This window comes from Teleopsis dalmanni, chromosome 2, assembly GCF_002237135.1.
Source record: "Teleopsis dalmanni isolate 2A chromosome 2, ASM223713v2, whole genome shotgun sequence".
NCBI lineage: Eukaryota > Metazoa > Arthropoda > Insecta > Diptera > Diopsidae > Teleopsis > Teleopsis dalmanni.
In genome coordinates, this window is record NC_051847.1 from 57,590,512 (window position 1) to 57,610,153 (window position 19,642).

General features: G+C 30.0%; 1 protein-coding gene across 1 annotated transcript; it reads right to left on the reverse strand.

Annotated features, from left to right (window-relative positions):
- Positions 1–439: 439 nt before the first annotated feature.
- LOC119679430 (myotubularin-related protein 14-like) lies at positions 440–18,848 on the reverse strand. The gene is made up of 7 exons (XM_038091779.1): positions 18,661–18,848; positions 2,815–3,650; positions 2,198–2,749; positions 2,058–2,141; positions 1,818–1,976; positions 1,021–1,305; positions 440–953 (listed from the first exon to the last, which is right to left on the reverse strand). Exons 1-7 carry the CDS (start codon positions 18,760–18,762, stop codon positions 818–820), a joined length of 2,154 nt encoding a protein of 717 aa, XP_037947707.1. The 5' UTR covers positions 18,763–18,848; the 3' UTR covers positions 440–817.
- Positions 18,849–19,642: the final 794 nt, after the last annotated feature.

Sequence of the window (19,642 nt, forward strand, 5' to 3'; positions counted from 1 at the left end):
GGTTAGCATGGCAGCTTTCTTTAATTGCAATTGTAGTAGTTAATAATAATTAATTAATTATTATTTATTACTATAATAATTAATAATATTGTAATATTAATAATAATTACAATAAAATTCATTCAAAATCACTTTGATGGCCATCTTAATAGTAAAAGTGAGAGATTTATAATTTTTCATATTCTTTTATTTTGTCAATCAATCTTAGTTCTATCAACTTTTACATAATCGAAAATAATATTAACTATTTTTATCTTTATGTTATATGAAACTAAAAACAAAATATAAAAAAGTTTTAATGGTCTCAGGCAGCATTAAGTGTGCTTTTATTTTTTCTTTAAATAAAATATCAATGAATTTAATTATCTGAAGTTAATTTTAAAAAACATATCCTTTAGATTTTAGATTTTACTTTAAAAAAATGCTCTTCTATTAAAATTTATTACAATTACATCACATACTAAACAAATAGACAATTTTCATTTTTATTAGGAATACATTTATTGCAAAACTTAGCACTTAATAAAATTATTGTTTCATTTCACTTTATGCAAAAAGCAATAAAATGCATTGCTTAACTGAGTTTACACTATACTAGTTCTTAATTATTAGTACGATTTTCTCATTTTAATTATAATAATTATCAACAAATTACAAAAAAGTACAAATAACAAACACAACAATATTTAAACTAATTGTACATTGCGATGGATTTGTATGTTTGGTTTATATGCACGTCTGTTTGTGTATGTGTTTCATTTGTTTGTTTTAAGTGTGCATTGGGTTTAGCATACTTGTAGGCGTTGAATTTCCCTAATTAAAATAATTGATCGGCTAACGAGCCAATAAATGTAGCTAAAGTCATAGATGAACCCTCTTTAAATTTAAGGCCAATTGTTTTTCCATAAGATTGTATAAAAATAGCGCGTACTCTATTTAAACGTTGTCTCCGCCTATAAATATATAATTTATTTTTTAAAATAATTTATTTAAATATTTTAAAAATATAATTGCACTTACTGTGTACTCGGTGAAGATGGACTGTTGGCAGATGCAGTACCTGCTGTACCATTGCATCCTGAACCATTACTATTGCAATTGCCGGGTGTGGCACCTTGACCACAGCCAGTTGTCGAATTACAGCCACTATTTTCCCGTGAAGCCATTTGCATAAAACTGCCATTCATAGATGAATCAATGGACCCAGTCTCAGTCACCACTTGCCAACTACCATTTGAAGATGTCGACTCTTGACGTTGTCTCATTGTATTAGAACCAGGAACTGTTATTGGACTAGTTTTGGAACTAGAATTGGAAAGAATTTTAAAATTAGAATATTGTAACGCAATGAATGAGGTACATTGACATTAAGGTCGCGACGCAATGTCCTCTATTTATAATAATAAATACAATGAAAATTTGTAGTAATTATTGCTAGCCTGAATTTAAGAATATGTTTAAGTTATAGCTGTGATCATAATGATCAACTTAAGCCTAATAGCTTATTGTATTATTGTATATAACTTAACAGGTTTGGAAATATCATTTTAAAACTAAATACATAATTACATATTTAGTTTTGTTTAAAATACAGAAAAAAGCTCATTATTGTAAATAAAAAATGAAACCTGTGCATTAATGGATTCCGTTAGATTATACCGGCGATCCATGGTGGATCCACTTAGGCCTATTGGCCTAAGTTATTTTTAATACTTTTTATAGATAATAAATATAGCAAATAAATTAATACCAATATTTCATTTGATTTCTTAATATAAATTTATAAAATAAAATTAAATTTATTTAACAATTGTTACCGTTTCGGATTTGGTGATCGATTTGTGAGCGGGTTAGGGGATGTTGTATTACTTGTATTACTTGGTGGTGAAGCTGTCATGAAAAAGTTATCATTCATTTGCATATCACAGTTGGAACCATTTGAGAGGCTATCATTACTATCTTGGTCAAAATTTATACTGTTCCAAATAAAATAAAACAATTTAATTATTAAGTTATTATTTGAATGTAACTGAAACAAACTAAGATGTTGAACTTACTCTCTAAGCTGTTCATCATCACAATCTTGCTTTATAACAATAACGCTACTGCTTCCACTACTGCTAGATGTCTTAGTACGTTTTCTAAAACGAAAAAATTTTAAATAATTAAAATATAAATTAATGTCGCCTTTAATAACCTATGTTCGATAATGCTGAAGTCCTCTTCCGTTATATGTTTGAGCACATGAAAGCAGAAAAACATAATATCTTCACCACGTTTAAGTCGATCAGGCAGTTGATGTCCAAACATAAACCAGTCGTAAGCTAATGTGAAATAAGTAATTTGTGTAGGATTTAGTGACTGATGTATGAGACCATCGGCCCATAATGATAACCGAACTAACGAAATAAAAAGCGGTGTACGATCCCAACCACTGATACAGTGTATAAGCAATCCAGAGTTTTCCTCTTGTATATATTTTAATATAGCTTTAAGGTAATTTTGTGTTATTTCTATCAAATCCCATTGCTTATATTCATGCCAACAGATATCAAGATCTGCTGTTGGACCCAATTTAGGTACACTAATAGAGGCATCGTTAAATGATTGATTCCAATCATAATATAGATTTTTAGCAACGTAATTATTATCGCGAAAGTTTTTGAAAAACTCACAACCTGGATATGGCAATGAGAGTAAATTAAAGTTCTCATAATGACAAGGATCAGCCTTTTCTGAAGATGAAACACTGTTGAATATATAAATAATACATAATTAAAATAAAAGAGGATTTTTTATTTAAGTTCTACTTACGTTACAAAGTATTTAACTTTACGCTTTTCAACCATTAGGTCCACTATTGTAGATACTTTTAATGCATTTAGCAATTGTATATCACTTTTTATAACCTCATCATAACTGAAAGGCATTTGTACGTTGATTTGATTGATAAGTGATTCTTCGGTAGGATCATTATTTTCATCATCTAAACTAGGCCGTTCGGTGTTATTTGAGCCACTCAGGCAATCATAAGCATAGTCCACCACTTTTCTTCCATACGTCTCTTGCACGACGGATATCGTTGCCGAACGACATATATATTTACCGCGATACATAATAACAGGAACGGAGAAACGTTGTCGGCAACGTGCATACTTAGCCATGGTGACTAGTTCGCGGATCTTGTTAACATCATATAGATCTTCGTAAATTGTCTTTTGAGCCTGTGTGTGCGGGTTAGGATGTGAATTGGTATGTGTGTGTGAGTTGCACTGATGTTGCTGGGATTGTTCCAATGGATTTGCGAAAGTAACAAATGTATGTATACTGCTATCTCCAATTTCGCCATCTACTGAATCTAAACAATTGCTATTATTACTAGTCAGACCATTACTGAGAGATGAAGTCGTCGTTGTTGATGTTGTCGGTTTTGTAGGTGATGTCGTAGTTGTTGTTGATCCATTGCAGGAACAGTTCGTAAAAGCATTTGCGTTGGCAGTGAGAGTAGACGTCATGTATCCATGTTCATATTCTGGTATTAATATTCGAACTGGATACCGCGAAGAAAGCAGGCCATTTGGGTTTTCAATTTCAAATAGACTATAATCAAGTTTAAAAAGTTGTTCAGCTTTTTTTGAGATTTCAAATTCCTAAAATTAAAAACCAATTCAATAAATTAGTAATATTTATTATAGGATATATTATTACTAATTGAAGATTTGATTAAAAATATTAAATTTTTTTATTAATTTTTTATTAATAGGAACAATTGTAAATCGCAAACAATAATATTTATTGAAAGATATTTATTGATAGATTATAAAAAATTTCACCATCTCAATGGTGGACATGATTAAATCTATTCCTAAAAACAGCAAATTAAAAACATTAGTTATAGGTTATTTGCTACTCAAAACCATTTGTATTGGGTAATATTAGAAGTTCCTGCAGTTTTTTCTCATTAAAAAAGTGATAAAATTTTAACACTAGTGAAACATCACTGACATATTAGCTGTCAGGAAAATTGGAGGCACTATATACTTACCACATGACATATTGGAATTATTTAAAAAGAGCACTCTACGCAAAGGCGTTGGATTCTTGAATAAGATATGAATTAGCGCAATGGTATTTGAATGACCGAACTCCCATATACGAAGCGTTTCTGAAGCGCAACAAACTAGAACTATTTTTGAAGCGAATCAACAACACTTCAAAGTCTGGATTAACAGCAAACAAGGTTATGTTGAATGTTTGGTAGGATTATTTACTGTCTAGGGAATTGTTTATTCTCTACTGCTTGCAACTTGACCACTGTAACAATCAAAAAAATGCGATTGGTCAACAGAAATGGAGTTGTGTTTTATTATGACAATGCCACACCATTCACAACTTTGATGATTTCCAACAAGTTTGACTGTCATTTGTTACGGGTTTTGCAAAACTCTGTTAATGGTAATGTAATAACATACTGAAGAACCGCTCTAAATCACTTGGCCAAGTTTCATGCAGATTAACTGTAGAAGTTCTAAACCCACGGAATTTGTCCGAAAAATGGCAAAAGGTCATAACTAATAATGGCCAATATATACTTTATTAAAATTAATTATGTTAATAAAAACTTTCATAGTAATAGAAACAAAATTCCAGAAAAATATGCGAACAAAAAAGTCAAGTACGACTTTGGATCAGTTGGTTAAGGTGCGCTGATTCTGAGCTTCACATTTGGCAGGACCCGAATTCGATTCCTGGTACTTGCAGTCTCAAAAATAATTATTTATGATTAATTAAATACAAGAATTATTTCCAAGACCACTGATGATGGGTATTTGGCAATACTCGAAACAGCTGTATGGTCAGCCAAAAATTCAATTAATTAAAATAATATAAAAAATAAAATATTTCACTATTTCACTACTGTTCGAAAAAACCTCTTTAATTAATTTTTTGTTAAAATCGGTAGATACTTTGATATATATGTTATCATATATGTTATTGCATGGACATCATCACCAATTTGTTCTACTTCTAGTGAACCGACAATTGGCGTTACCTATCGATCGTTTAATATGAAGAAAATCATAAGTAAACAAAATTGGAACTTTTGACTTTAATTGTGCATTGGTTACTATTCCAATGTAAGCCTTACGTCTAACAGATATTTCATATTGAGTATAAAATGTTTAATTTCACTGCAGTAAAATTTTTAACAAATATATTGTATCATTTACTTTTTATAGATAATTAATGACATAATGCTGGTAGACAATCTACAATACTCACATGATAACAATATTGCTTTACATTCTATGATATATGAAGCTACATATATATACATATATCATAAATAAATTTCTTGGTTATTTGAACCTAACGACGTTGAAAAAAGTTACTACTGCATTCTATCTTTAAAAATATGGAATAAAGAAGGGAGCAAAGTCTATTGGTTTAGGTCTGATTATACTGATAACTTATAATAAACTCTCGAGGCGTTGCACTTTGTAGTTATAAAAACTATTGATTATGGGTCTCGTATCTAAATATGAAATAATATTGTTTCTATTTGCGGTTTTGCCTCAGTCGACGTCGATACTTCTCATTGAGGTCAATGAAATGTTGTTGACTTTGAAATGCAAAACTGCAACATTTAAAAGCAATTAAGTGTAGACTCAGCCACATAAACACAAACTTCCATACATCAAAATCGTTGTGTGAAGATAAAAGTATGAGAAACGAATATCTGAATAAAACCGGAAATTATGCATATTAAAATTTATCATACTTCACTTAAAATGAAACAAGTTTATAATTAAAAAATCTTATTTTGAACATAAGAAAGCAAATTAAATTTTATTTCCAAAATGATTAACTGCAAAAATGATAGGAAGTAAGTTAATGGTGTCATGCCCAATTAAGCGTGCCTGTTCTGTCATAATAAACAAGATTGAAGTATTTGGCAACAGAACTCATCCACACCTTAAAATTTTACATCTTTGCTTATAAGAGAAAAAAAAGTGTAATTATTTAATTCAACTAAATCGAAAAACTCTTTCGAAGTAACTCTGGTTTTTCGTAGTGGTTTATACGTATATGTCATCTAAATTCCTGAGAGCTCTAGTTAAAAACCCAGAGCTGTTCCTCTCTTTAAACCATCTTTTGCTTAAAAACCATTTACCTAATTGTTGTTGTTAAAAAAATCTCATATAATGTCCTTATTTTGAACCACAATCCAAAATAAATGTTATCTATATTAAATAGTGAATTTCTCACCGATATAAAGCACACAACCTTTTAACTTGGAGGAATATACATATATATATATATATATATATATATATTTGGCAATATAACTCAAAGACACTTTAAAATTTTACACATTTGCTTACAAGATAAAAAAGTAAGATTAATAAATTGGTTTGAATTCTAATTTAAAAAATTCCTTCGAAGCAACGCAGGTTTTTCATATAAGAAATAATCAGTTTTTACCATATATGAACTAGTTTTAAAAGAGCCAAGGTTTAAAGCGCAGAGTTATTCCTTTTTTCAGACGATTAAATTACCCTCGATTGTTACAAAAATTTGATATGATGTGATTCTTTTTTAAATAGCGGAATTTTGAAGTATCGGGATTTTTTTTTACCAATATATCAGCTCGTTTAAATTAAATGAGCGTTTTAGATATAGATATAAGTCGGGCATTAGCTTCCAGTTTGGAGTGTAGCTCTATAACCATCTTAACAAAATATGTTTATGTAAAAAAAGGAATGTTGACTTAATTGAAACTGCTAGTCCCATTCTTTGTGACTGTCTGACTTTGATCTGAACCATAGTTCTTAGTTATTTTATGTGGTTGTTCTAAATATTTGTATCAAGATAATGCGCCGATAAATGCCCTATTGAAATAAATTCCGCCGGTACCAATGGAAGGTATATGTGTGAATATAATTTCTTCTTTATTAAAATGAAAACTGCTACTGAGTTCTTTCTGTGCTGAAATTTTCAATAAAAGATGGGAAGACTTAACGATATGTAGGCATTTGTATGCAATCAGGCCACGTTCCGATAAAAGAAAATCCAAAATTCTCATTGAGAAACCCGGTATAGAGATATCGGTCTTTTGGTAGGTGTACTTACAGGTCACTGTAGAATAGGAAATCAGGGTAGAAGATAGGGTCTCCCTTTAAATCAAACCTGTCGCAGCTTTGTGGAAGACGATAAAAGTATCTCTGATCTACTTTTGGAAGCTCCATTTCTTGACGATCTTGATCAACTGCAAGACCCGACACTAAATAGTGTTTTACATATACGGTAACACAATGGGCCAATAGGCCTAAATGGATCCACTAGGGATCGCCGGTATAATCTAACCTAACAGAGGATGGACGAACTAGGTACCCTGGTATTTGCTTAGAGTGTCACACTTATAGCGTTATCGTTCGGTTAAAATACACTTTTCTATCAAACACGTAGTTGAGCATACATAAATACCACGATAAAGGTATTTTCTCGACATAAATTGTTTACTAACTGACAATTGTTTAAATGCAGTATATACTTTATAATGCTTATAGTATATGAAATCGATATATACATAATTTAATTATTATTATTATTAGGACATATTTTTATTTTAACAAAGTTACAAATTTAGTCTATTTACAAAGAATATTTTATATACATTGTGACCGAAAAGCTTTCGGAAATTCTCATTTAAAATTCGCGCGCTGTATATTTTTCGATATTTTAAGTTTATGTAGTTTGGCAGCACTGTCCTTAATTACTATGCCAAAAATGAGCGCGATCTGTCAGACAGTTCGTTTACGGCAGCTGTTGAAACCAGTTCACCTCAGTAGTGCGTTGCGAAAAAAACAATGGAAAAAAATATTGAACAAAGAGTTTGCATCAAATTTTGTTTTTCGAACGAAATTTCGTGTGCAGAATCGTTGCGAATGCTACAAAAGGCTTATGGGGAATCAGTTTTATCGAAAACTCAAGTTTATGAGTGGTACAAAGCCTTTCAGGACTGTCGTACGACCGTCGAAGACATGCCGCGTTCTGGACGACCTTCGACCTCTACCACCGACGAAAACATTGAAAAGGCAAAGGAAATCGTGTTCAAAAATCCTCATGTGAGTGTTAGAGAGATAGCACGAGAGCTAGGCATCGGTCGTGAGATGGCTCGTTTGATTTTGGTGGACAATTTGTGTATGCGACGTGTCAACGCCCGGCTTGTTCCGATTCACCTCAATTTGTTCAACATTATCAACGATTTTAAGGCCAAACATTCAATAAATACCATCGAACAGCCACCGTATTCACCTGATCTTGCACCGTGTGACTTTTTCCTGTTTCCCAACCTCAAATTACCACTCAGAGGAACGCGTTTTGAATCCATAGAAGACGTAAAACAGAATTCGCAGAGGGAACTCAAAGCCATACCGGAAAGCGCCTATAAATGTTTTGAATAATTGGAAGAAACGTTGGCATTGTGTATCGCTTCTAAGGAGCATACTTTGAAGGAGATAAAATAAATATTGATGAAGATTAAGAATTTTGCGTTTTATTTAAAATTTTCCGGAAACTTTTCGGTCACAATGTACATACATCGAAATCACATTATAGAATTTATAATGTATAGTTTAAAATTAAATAATATTCAAAATTTGTGTAGTTTGTTGTTGTAAGGTAGAATGAATCTCTATATAAGTTTTCTACTTTCAAGGGGGTTGTAGTACACACCTACCTTCATTTCAATATTTTTTCTACATCTCTCTCTCCGTACCACTAGAGCACTAGAAAATGATATAACCATATTGATCAGAAAGGAAAAATTTTCCCAATAAAACTTAGGGTCAGCCTTATGTACATACATACATACACACATATACAAATATTTATTTAAGTTTTTATAAAGTTAACGTAAAAAATATAAATTTATTTATTATTTATAGTTCTTAGTGTAAATATTAGACACAATTTTTTTATATTTTCTTTACAAAGTTTCATGTGCAAACAGTTAGAAATTTTTATTAAAAATAATAAAACTTGTAACAAATAGTAAAGTAAAAATAAAAACAAAAACAAATAAAAATATCAAGGTCATTTCAACAAAACGAAAACATTAATTGTTACACGATAATACAAATGAGAGAAAATTATTTTCTAAAAAACAGAAGAAACTAAAAATAATAACAACATAAGCAAAAAATAAATTCAGAGGTCAAAACACTCAACATAAACACACATACACACAAACAAAAAGAGAAACCAAAAACAAACCATAAAAATAGCAATATTTATGCTAAACTACTGGGCCAAGTTCCACTAGAAAACCGGTATTTTAAAGAAGAGAAAGGGATGATAGTATGTATGATTGCGAGGTTCTTGACGCGAAAATAGCACCAAAAAAGAAAACAAATTTAAAGGCACATATGTATGTATCTAATTCTTTTTATTTTTGATTTTTTTTAATATTATTATACACTTTGCGTTGATAAGTATTTGTAAACAAAAAACTAAAAACGACAAGTTTCTTCTGCCAGAACTTTTGATAAGCACATTTACTGCAAAGAACTACACACACATATATGTGTGTATGATTAGCTGCTTTACACATACACACAAATAAAAGCTAAAAACCAGCAGCAAATATGCGAAAACTAATCTTATGCTTCTGTATAAAATATAAATGAAAACAAGTTTTCAATAACAACAACTTGTAAATAACAAAAAGAGCACAAAACAGAAATAAAGATAATACAAAAGAATGCATTAACAAGTTATGTGAAAGAGGAATGCCATCGTAGTGCCACGCCATGCCGTGCCAAAACAACAATATTTTCATACGTCATGGATAGGGCAAAACGTCACAATAACAACATGAACACGCAACCACACTCGGCACATATCAAAAACAAGAACAAAAAAAAAAAAACAACGAAACAAATAAAAAAAGGCAACTTCGTAAATATACGATCTGTTTTGTTGCCATTGTTGTAATAACAGAATTATTACAAAACAACAAAAACAAAAAAAAACACAAACAAAAATGCAGAAACGACCGTACACATATGGTATGTGTGTGTACACGAAGGCATGCCAAGTAACCTGAAGTGACGGAATGCATTACAATTTCGTTTACACAAGCGAAAAGGAAACAACAACAACATCAAAGCCAATAGCCAATATATTGTGTTGCCATATAGTTTTCCACACAGTCAGTTCTGTGCGCCTGTTCATTTGGCTGAACGATAGTCTGTCGAAAAAACAACAAAGGCCCGTTCGATGTTCGCGTAACTGATTTATTTTGCTTGGTCTGCTTGCTCGCTTGTGAGCAACTAAAATTCGTTGGCGTAAAAAAATAGTTTTCGGTTTGATTGCAACAGACAGACAACCTAGAAAATTAATGAATGCACTGCACTCGTTTCTTTAATGCTTAGCTACACTATTTGAGTCGCTGCTGGTTCAATGAGAAAACACTTCAAATGTTTTTTTTATTTTGTACATTTTTGTGCTTGAATTCTTCTTTACAAAGTTGCAGCCAGATATAAAAACATTTAACCATTTTAACCATTTTTTTTTTGCTTTAACTTAAAGTTGACCTAAAAACTATAACTTTTATAGTTTAAATGTTATGTATAAACCCGGATTTTGAAGACTTTTCAATTGCTGGGCAAACAGAAAGTCGCATTCGAGTTGCACACTAAACGAAATAATGCACTGCAGCACATTCGTCGCTGCAGCGATAATTTGTGATATGAAAATACAAAAAAAAAAAAATCAAATAATTTAATTTATGAACAAATACCCGTATTTGCGAAGCACAAGACTTTCTTTAATTTTCTGTCTTTTTGAGTTTTTGTCTGTCTGAATTTAATGTTAATGCAGCTGATTACCGGCTAAATATCAGCTTGGCAAGCTTTGAAGGCACAATTTAAAGCGAGAGAAAAAGAGGTCGCACTGCAGTGAATGAAGTTGCGAAGACGTTGCCGCCGCCGCCACCGCCGCTGCCGTGTGCACTTAAAGATATGCAAAGCTCACGGATTTTAGTAAACTTGCAGAAGTCAACACATCAAAAACCGGTTTAAACGCAATGGAAAGGAACACACAATCGCTCAGTAGACCGTTGCGATTAAGCATTTCTTGCTATTCGGAAGAATGATTGCATTATGTTTGGTTAGTTTGGTGGCCTGAAGGTCATTGTATCTAATATCTGCGGTAAGTCTACATATTATATATAAAAAAAAAATTTTTTTTTTTTTATTTTATTAAAATTGTTAATAAATATAAGAGAATAAAGTATACATTTTAGAAGTTGTTAGAGTTTAAAGAGAAACAGACAATGGATGTGAACTAAAGTAATATTCAGAACTTTGACTGAGGATGAATATAGAATATGTACCAGTTGGGGCTACCAATGCGCCTAATCTTTAGAACTTTAAAAATGATATGATTAATATACTAAGAGATAAATCAAAATAGTAGGTTGTAATAGAAACAAATAACTCTTAAATTTCCAACCGACAGTTTTAATGCTGGAGATGCATGATGTTCTAGAAGTCCAGGTCAAGCTATTGAAGACACAGTAAAGGTAATGATTGACACAAACTAGTGGATAAAAACTCGTGAAACGCTTAGGTTGCTTTAATCTCAAAGTTCCACATATAGGTTTCTAATTAATAAGTAACTAATCCATAATTGGTCATAACAACCCGTTACCGGATTTTCACCAAACGCACCACCCTAAAAGATATATAAAAATAGTCAGGTGGTATAGAAGCAAATATGTCTTAAATTTCTTAAGTCTATTGTTAAAGATGTATCACGTTCTAAAATTCCAGTTAAAAACATAATAAACGTAAAAATTGATACAAACTGGCGAATCACAACTCATGAGATCGCTGAGAGAATAAATTGATCGCATTCGATCATTCATAACTATTTTAAATGCCTAATTTTAAATTTACAACTCAACATAGAGGTTTTCTATTAAGTATATATTACATAATTGCTCATAACAACCCGTTACCGTGTTTAGAACTGACGTAGCACTCCTTTCCAAATCCTCTGTTGCGTGCGTGCCTTCTTTAGTCTCATACTTTAAGTGCGGTTAGTGCTACCTTAATTTGATCAACATAGAGGTTTTCTATTAAGTATATATTACATAATTGCTCATAACAACCCGTTACCGTGTTTAGAACTGACGTAGCACTCCTTTCCAAATCCTCTGTTGCGTGCGTGCCTTCTTTAGTCTCATACTTTAAGTGCGGTTAGTGCTACCTTAATTTGATCCACTTCGCCGAATACATGGTCTACCTCTACGCCTTCTTTCTATAACTATTGCGTCAAATACCTTTTTTGTTGTAGTATCAGCATTCATTATTGTGGAATGAACAAGTCTGTGATATAGCGCGTAGAGCAGGTGGTTCATTTAAACGTGGTAGTCGTTGCCAACTCTTAGAAGACCTAAGATCCAACGAAGAACTTTTTTTTAAGTAAGAGGTTCAATGCGCATAATACCAAAACAATTATGGACAAGATGCATTAAAAGATTGGAATCGACAATATTTTATGTACTACGACTATATCTTCGCACAGCATTACTTACTTTGCTGGAAAGAATAAAGCTTTATTATATTTCTTTAGCTCTATCGATAAATCAATAACTTACATATTACAAAACTGTTCAAAAATAAAAATTTTATACTCTCTTTGTAATAACACTGATCCAATCAAATGACTCAAAAATTCAGATGGTACATAATATATAAAAACAAATTATACGATAGATATTTTACATTAACCAATATTATACATCTTACGCAATACTGTTTATCAGGAATACAAATATACAGTTATGCAAGTGCAATAAACTTTTATCACTCAGATAAGAATAAGTTAAAGAGCTGATAGTTCCGGTAGCTAGGCTCGTATATTCAATTTGTCAATTTATTGATTAAATTATAAATTAAATTAAAGAGTTAATCGTCCTGGTATCTAGATTCATGTATATTTAGTTACATTTTAATTTATTGATTACGAATTAAAATAAATAAATACAACTATAATTAATATAAATATATAAAAAAATAAACATAAATATAAATAATCCAGTAATTTCTAGAATAAAATAATATATAACTTTACATTTCACCACATTAACGTAACGAATCATATAATACATTTTATTTCAGAAGTTATTAAGGGTACCAATAGTGGCATATTCACCCTAGGATTCTCTGTAGATAGTTGGGAGGCTTTAATAACATTAGTAATGCTAACAAAAACTTGATTTTTCCTAATTAAATTATTTATTTAATTTCATACTATAATTTGCTTTGGAAGGATTTACTTATGAATAGATGAAGATTTGACAGGGTTATGTATGTTAGTGTAGAATGATACCTGTTGATCTATCGTTGCAGAGAAAATTCGATTATTAAAAATGCTTGCAATTATTAAAAATGGTTATAATAAAAGTTCCCGAATATCTATTAAAAGTAGTTATCTCCTATTTGAAAAGAGGTTCTGAATACTGGTACCTGGTCTTCGTTCAGGAATCTCACTCGTTAGCACAACCAACCAATTTCATATATATAATGAATTTATAAATAATTAATTATATTTACTCATCATGCATTGCATAGCTTTTTTGTTTGTAAATCTTTCAAAAGTATAGCTAAAGTAAACAATTTATTTTTTGCCAGGAACCTATACTAGCTTAAACTCAGGGCATAATGAACTGTAAGAGCGCAAAAAGATACTTGTTTTCTTTTTTTGAACTGCCACAGTACGTTTTTTTTTTACATTAAATAACACTTTCTGAAATACAAAGAGAGTACCTATTTACCACAAAAAATTTTAAATAATATAAATAAAATTAAAAATTTGAATAAAAATTTGTGTATATAAATTTTAAAACGCACACTTGTTGATTGATTTAAAAATAGATTGAAGAGAAAAAATAAATAAAAAATACTTTTTGCGCGTTTAGAGATTTCATAATTTAAGAAAAAATATTGGTGTCAAAATATCAAACTGACAACGAATTTTTAAATTAATTTTAAAATTTATTAAATTTAAAAAAATTTTTTTAAAATTTTGTGCTTTATAATATCTAAGACCTTGTTTATGGGTTGGATTTATACAGACATTAATTATTACAAAAGAATTATTTCATCTACTTATTCTTGATAAAGTACCGGTGGTGTTAATTTGAGAGAACTACGAGGGTTATTCGTAAGATTTGGAGATTATTATGGCAGAACACAAAATCAGAGATTTGTAAAGTATTGTAGCCAATCTATTTCTACTAGATACACTTTTCCAGTAAAGTTTCCAATTTTAATCCCTTTAAATAGTACATTACCGCAAAATCATCAAAACATCATCTTTTGTGGATCTAATTGGCAAGATTCAGATTTCCTGGAAATAGCTATGTTACTACGGATCATAATAAAGACAGCTATTTTAAATAAATTTTTCAATATAGTTTAGTTTTAGAGATATCAGGATTTAAAATTAAAAATCTTTACATGAAAACTACCAACTGGAGGCGTCTATTAGTTATTACCCGTTGTTGGTCATATCTTGTACTTTCATTCATTAAGTTAGTGTTTAATTTACTTCAACTTATATAGTCTCTTATATAGATAACTCCTTACGAATTTTGATTTTATTGACTAGTCACAGCTATCACAGTTGGTCATATCTTGTTGTACTTTCATCCGTTATGTTAATGTTTAATTTACTTAAACTTATAGTCTACATATATATAATCACTTGATCTCTCTTACTTTTAAACTTATAATATTTATATAATCTCTTACTACTTTTGTAATTAATTAATTAATTAATATAGTCCGAATTTTGATTATATTGATTAGAGTAAATTATTTTGATGTCCAGTCACTGCTGACAAAATGATTTAACGACTTTAACTTTGCAATTTGGTAAGTATTAACAGTACTTAAGAGCTGTGTACCTAATATATTTTTTAATGCTTTCAACTTTCATATCATTTTGATAACCATTGTATAATCACTAGTTACCACTAGATGACATATGTAGTTTTTTTGTTAGTGTAATCTGTGACGGTTTCAGCAGTATGGTATTACAGCTCTATGAAACCTATTGCACCCTCTATCTACAATCTACGTTTATTGAGTAAACACAATGGTATTGTTGGTATTGCACCCTCTATCTACAATCTCGTTTATTGAGTAAACACAATGGTATTGTCCGAGGCTAATCTTATTGTGAATAAACGAATCTTTGAATTTCAGAGGCAATGAGAGATTACTTCAAGGCATCCATGTTTGGTATCAGGACTTGCTGCTTTAGTTTAAACTTTAAGTAAGGGAAAGGTCTCCGAACCTGCCGTAATCCTGTCGTTTGTTATTGCATATCTTTACTTACTATATTATATGATTATAGTTATAAATGCAATTCTGGCTGGCATTGATGATCGAATAATAGTTTTTACGATTGTTTCTAGAGATATATAGTGACTCACGCAGGCACCTCAACATAATGTAATAATTTGAAAATTAAGATAGATATAATATTAAGGAATAGGAAGGGAATATATATACTGTTTTTAATTAATTGGTACGTATATATTATTTTTTTTCCATATTATTATTATATTATCTATGTTATAGTTTATAGTATTTAACTCAATATTTTTGCAACTTTTTATTTTATTTATTTATACTTTATCAGCAAAAGCAAAAGCATTTAAAATAACCTCTTCACAAACACCTAAAGTTGTAGACACGTAACTATATTTGCAGAGAAACAAATGTGATAAGGGAGGGAAGTGTGAATGTTATTCGATGCACCTGTTGCATTTTTTTATAATAAAATACTGAATATTCAATAGAGTTCTAGGAACGTCAGTATGCAAATCTAAATACAATTGACGTAAGCAAAGTTCTTATCATTAAAAAATATTTTGACATGCTTCCCCCCTTTTCTACTATCGGCGTTTAAACAATGTAGTCAAATTGTTATTATATTTGTTTATTTTTAAACAAAAAATAAATTGTTTAAGGTGAATTATGGTATATTTGAAAAAAATTAATTTTTATTATATATGATATAATAGACCACACATGTGGTCTATTTGCGTTGTTTTTTTGTTGTTTTTTTTTATTTCCCGCCTATTTTTGCATAAGAAAAAAAGTAGTTCTGCAAAAAATTCAAACTTTTTTTAAAAGAGGAGTTAAAGGATAAGTAAAGTCTTTTAAATTAGGTATATAGCCCGTATTTTAGAAAAAGTATATACTATTGCCTTTAAATGTTCATAAAAATTATTGCAAATCGGTTAGAGATATGTAAAAACTTCCAGAACTTAATTACATTAAGTTTATTAAACCAGAATACGTAATAAGTGAACATGGCACGCAATTATACATGTACTATTAAAATATATTAGCACTAAAAAAGTAAGAAATAATATATCTGAAAGCTATATATCCGAATATTTTATAGTTTCTTCATTCTACGTTTCACTATATAAATAAACATATACATTAAGACTGAAAAGTTTTCGGAAATTCTCATTTAAAATTCGCGCGCTGTATATTTTTCGATATTTTAAGTTTATGTAGTTTGGCAGCACTGTCCTTAATTACTATGCCAAAAATGAGCGCGATCTGTCAGACAGTTCGTTTACGGCAGCTGTTGAAACCAGTTCCCCTCAGTAGTGCGTTGCGAAATGTCTTCGACGGTCGTACGACCGTCCTGAAAGGCTTTGTACCACTCATAAACTTGAGTTTTCGATAAAACTGATTCCCCATAAGCCTTTTGTAGCATTCGCAACGATTCTGCACACGAAATTTCGTTCGAAACACAAAATTTGATGCAAACTCTTTGTCCAATATTTTTTTCCATTGTTTTTTTCGCAACGCACTACTGAGGTGAACTGGTTTCAACAGCTGCCGTAAACGAACTGTCTGACAGATCGCGCTCATTTTTGGAATAGTAATTAAGGAAGTGCTGCCAAACTACATAAACTTAAAATATCGAAAAATATACAGCGCGCGAATTTTAAATGAGAATTTCCGAAAACTTTTCGGTCTTAATGTATAGTGGTAAGCCGGGGAAATCTAAGAATATTAATCGTCAAATATTGTAAGAAGAATAAGATAATATGAATAATTATATATATGTATGTAAGTATACAAGAATGACATGTCACAATAATCCTCAAAGTATGCAGTGACGTGGAGACATAGTTTCTAACCCTTTCAATATCTTTTATATAATATTTTATTGATCAAATTTTATTTACATAGATAGATACTCATTATAATTAACTATGAAATATTATAAAGAAATTTAACACAGATATTAACTAGCAGTCTAAATACTAAACTTTGTGATCAATCGATGTATAATCCAGAATAATGTGTCTATGTATCTATCATGCCATTATGAAGCAATATATATATACCTCAGGCAAACAAAAATCTAAGCATAAATGGATTTTTGAATATTTAAATTCAGTAGATTGAAAGAATATCAATATAGAATAATATGTTCATGATAGATAATGCCATCATAAAGCAATATTTGTATACCTCAAGAAAATCGAAATCTAAGCGCAAAATAACAAATGATTCAATCGTGTAAAAAAATAAACATTAATTATATTTTAAATATATAAATTTAAATTAATAAAAAAAAAATTAAAAATGGATTGCTTAAACATTTTTAACAGTTAAATTTAGAAATTAACCCAGATATGTTCGTTATTTTTTTTTTCATTCGTTAAACAAGCATCCAAAGAGCACCTTTAAAAAAATTTGAATTAATACCGTTTAAAACAAAATGTCGGTTCGAACATTTTTAAATATATGACAATTTATAAGCTTTTAGAACTGGAATAGTTATTACAAAATTGAAATACCTATGCATGTGTGTTTTAGCTGTTTTACTAAAAACCCAATTACCGTGAAGCGAGGTCTGGAGAAGTGAAGATATGATATTTTACACCAGTTTTTAGAAAATGAAGGAGTAACGTATAAATTCTTTTGTCTCCAATCAACTAATGTAAAAAAAGCATTATGTCTGCTTCGAAAATATCGCCTCGTGCACTACTCTTCATTTTTCTCTTAATTTTTAAAGCTTTACCTCCGACTCGGGCGGTCATTTTAAAAAAAGAATTTTTATTTTATAACAGATGATGATTTATTAAAATAACGAAAAAGAAAAAAAAACAGTACGCAATTTCATTTAATATTCGAATGGAATGAAACATATATACCGTATATCACATATCATGTATAAAATAACTCATTTCTTTATAATTAATGTTTAAGGCTTTTCAATAAAAAAAACAGTTATTATTGAATTTGCTTAACAAATACAAAATAAAATGGGGCTGCAAATATAACTGCTGCCCTAAAAGTAAACACGTTTTAATATTAACACGAGACCTATTAAGGCACGAATACTGACGAAAGATCACGAGTATTTCTAACAACACCGGCTATGCAAAACGTGTTTGCATGGATGGAGCATACGCCTTAAAACACACTACACGCTATTCAAACAGTATCAATGGAAAACGAAAAGCACATGCTGCGCCTAAATTTATGCAATGCCGCATGAAATAGAAGTAAAATATAAAACATTAAGGGTTCAAAAACTTACCACGTTGCCATCTTCAAAGCATACTGTCGCTTCGAATGACTTTTTTTCGAAAAGGTATAACAATTCGTGCAAATCTTTTCGAGATACAACTTCCGTGCACATTTTCTCCGCGATGCATTTATTTTTACTACTTATATGGTTTTTAATTTAAGAATGCCGTTTTGCTTTAAATTTGAATTTTCATAAAATCGTTAAGTAAATACATTTAAAATTTATATTAAAAAATAACAAACGAGAAACTTGTATTAAAAAATGCGTAGAAAACGAGGCAATCGATTTGCCAACTAAAATACAACAATAAAATACCAACAATAAATTTTTAAATACAATAAAACTTTTATTACGATGTACTGATTAAAATATTTTACAATCGTTTAAGCATAAAAAAATTCATTTTTATAAATTTGTTGACGTAATTAAATATGTTGTTCGCTCAGCTCCCTTCTAACGTTTGATTTCACTTCTTGCACTTCCGAAATTTAACCACCCAAAGCGGTTAATTAGAAAACCGTTTTTGATATTCTTGTGATAATTTGTTGTTATTTTTTTAAAATTTTTTTTTGCGTTTTTTCTATTTAAATTTTTTTTTAAGTTTTTGCGTTCTTAATTTTAGTAAACTTAAAGCGAAAAGCACATACGCAGCGTCACGAAGAAATGAAATGAAAACAAGTAAAAATTTGTTAGCTTAACAGTGTTGCACTGTGAAAAAAAGTAACATACATTTTTTGTAGTTACGCTTTTATTAGATATTTCGCAAATAATTAAAATATTTGTAAAAAATTAATTTATTAAATATTTCTTAATAAAAATGTGTTAATTTTTATTTATAATATTTAAATAGTATAAAAAATTAATTTTATTCTTATAATTCATCAATTTCATATAATTTTAAATGGAAGAGATAGTTGTTGTTTATATTTTCACAACACTGTTAACTCCACCCGTTAGAGCAAAGATTATAAATACTGAAAGCATTTGTTTG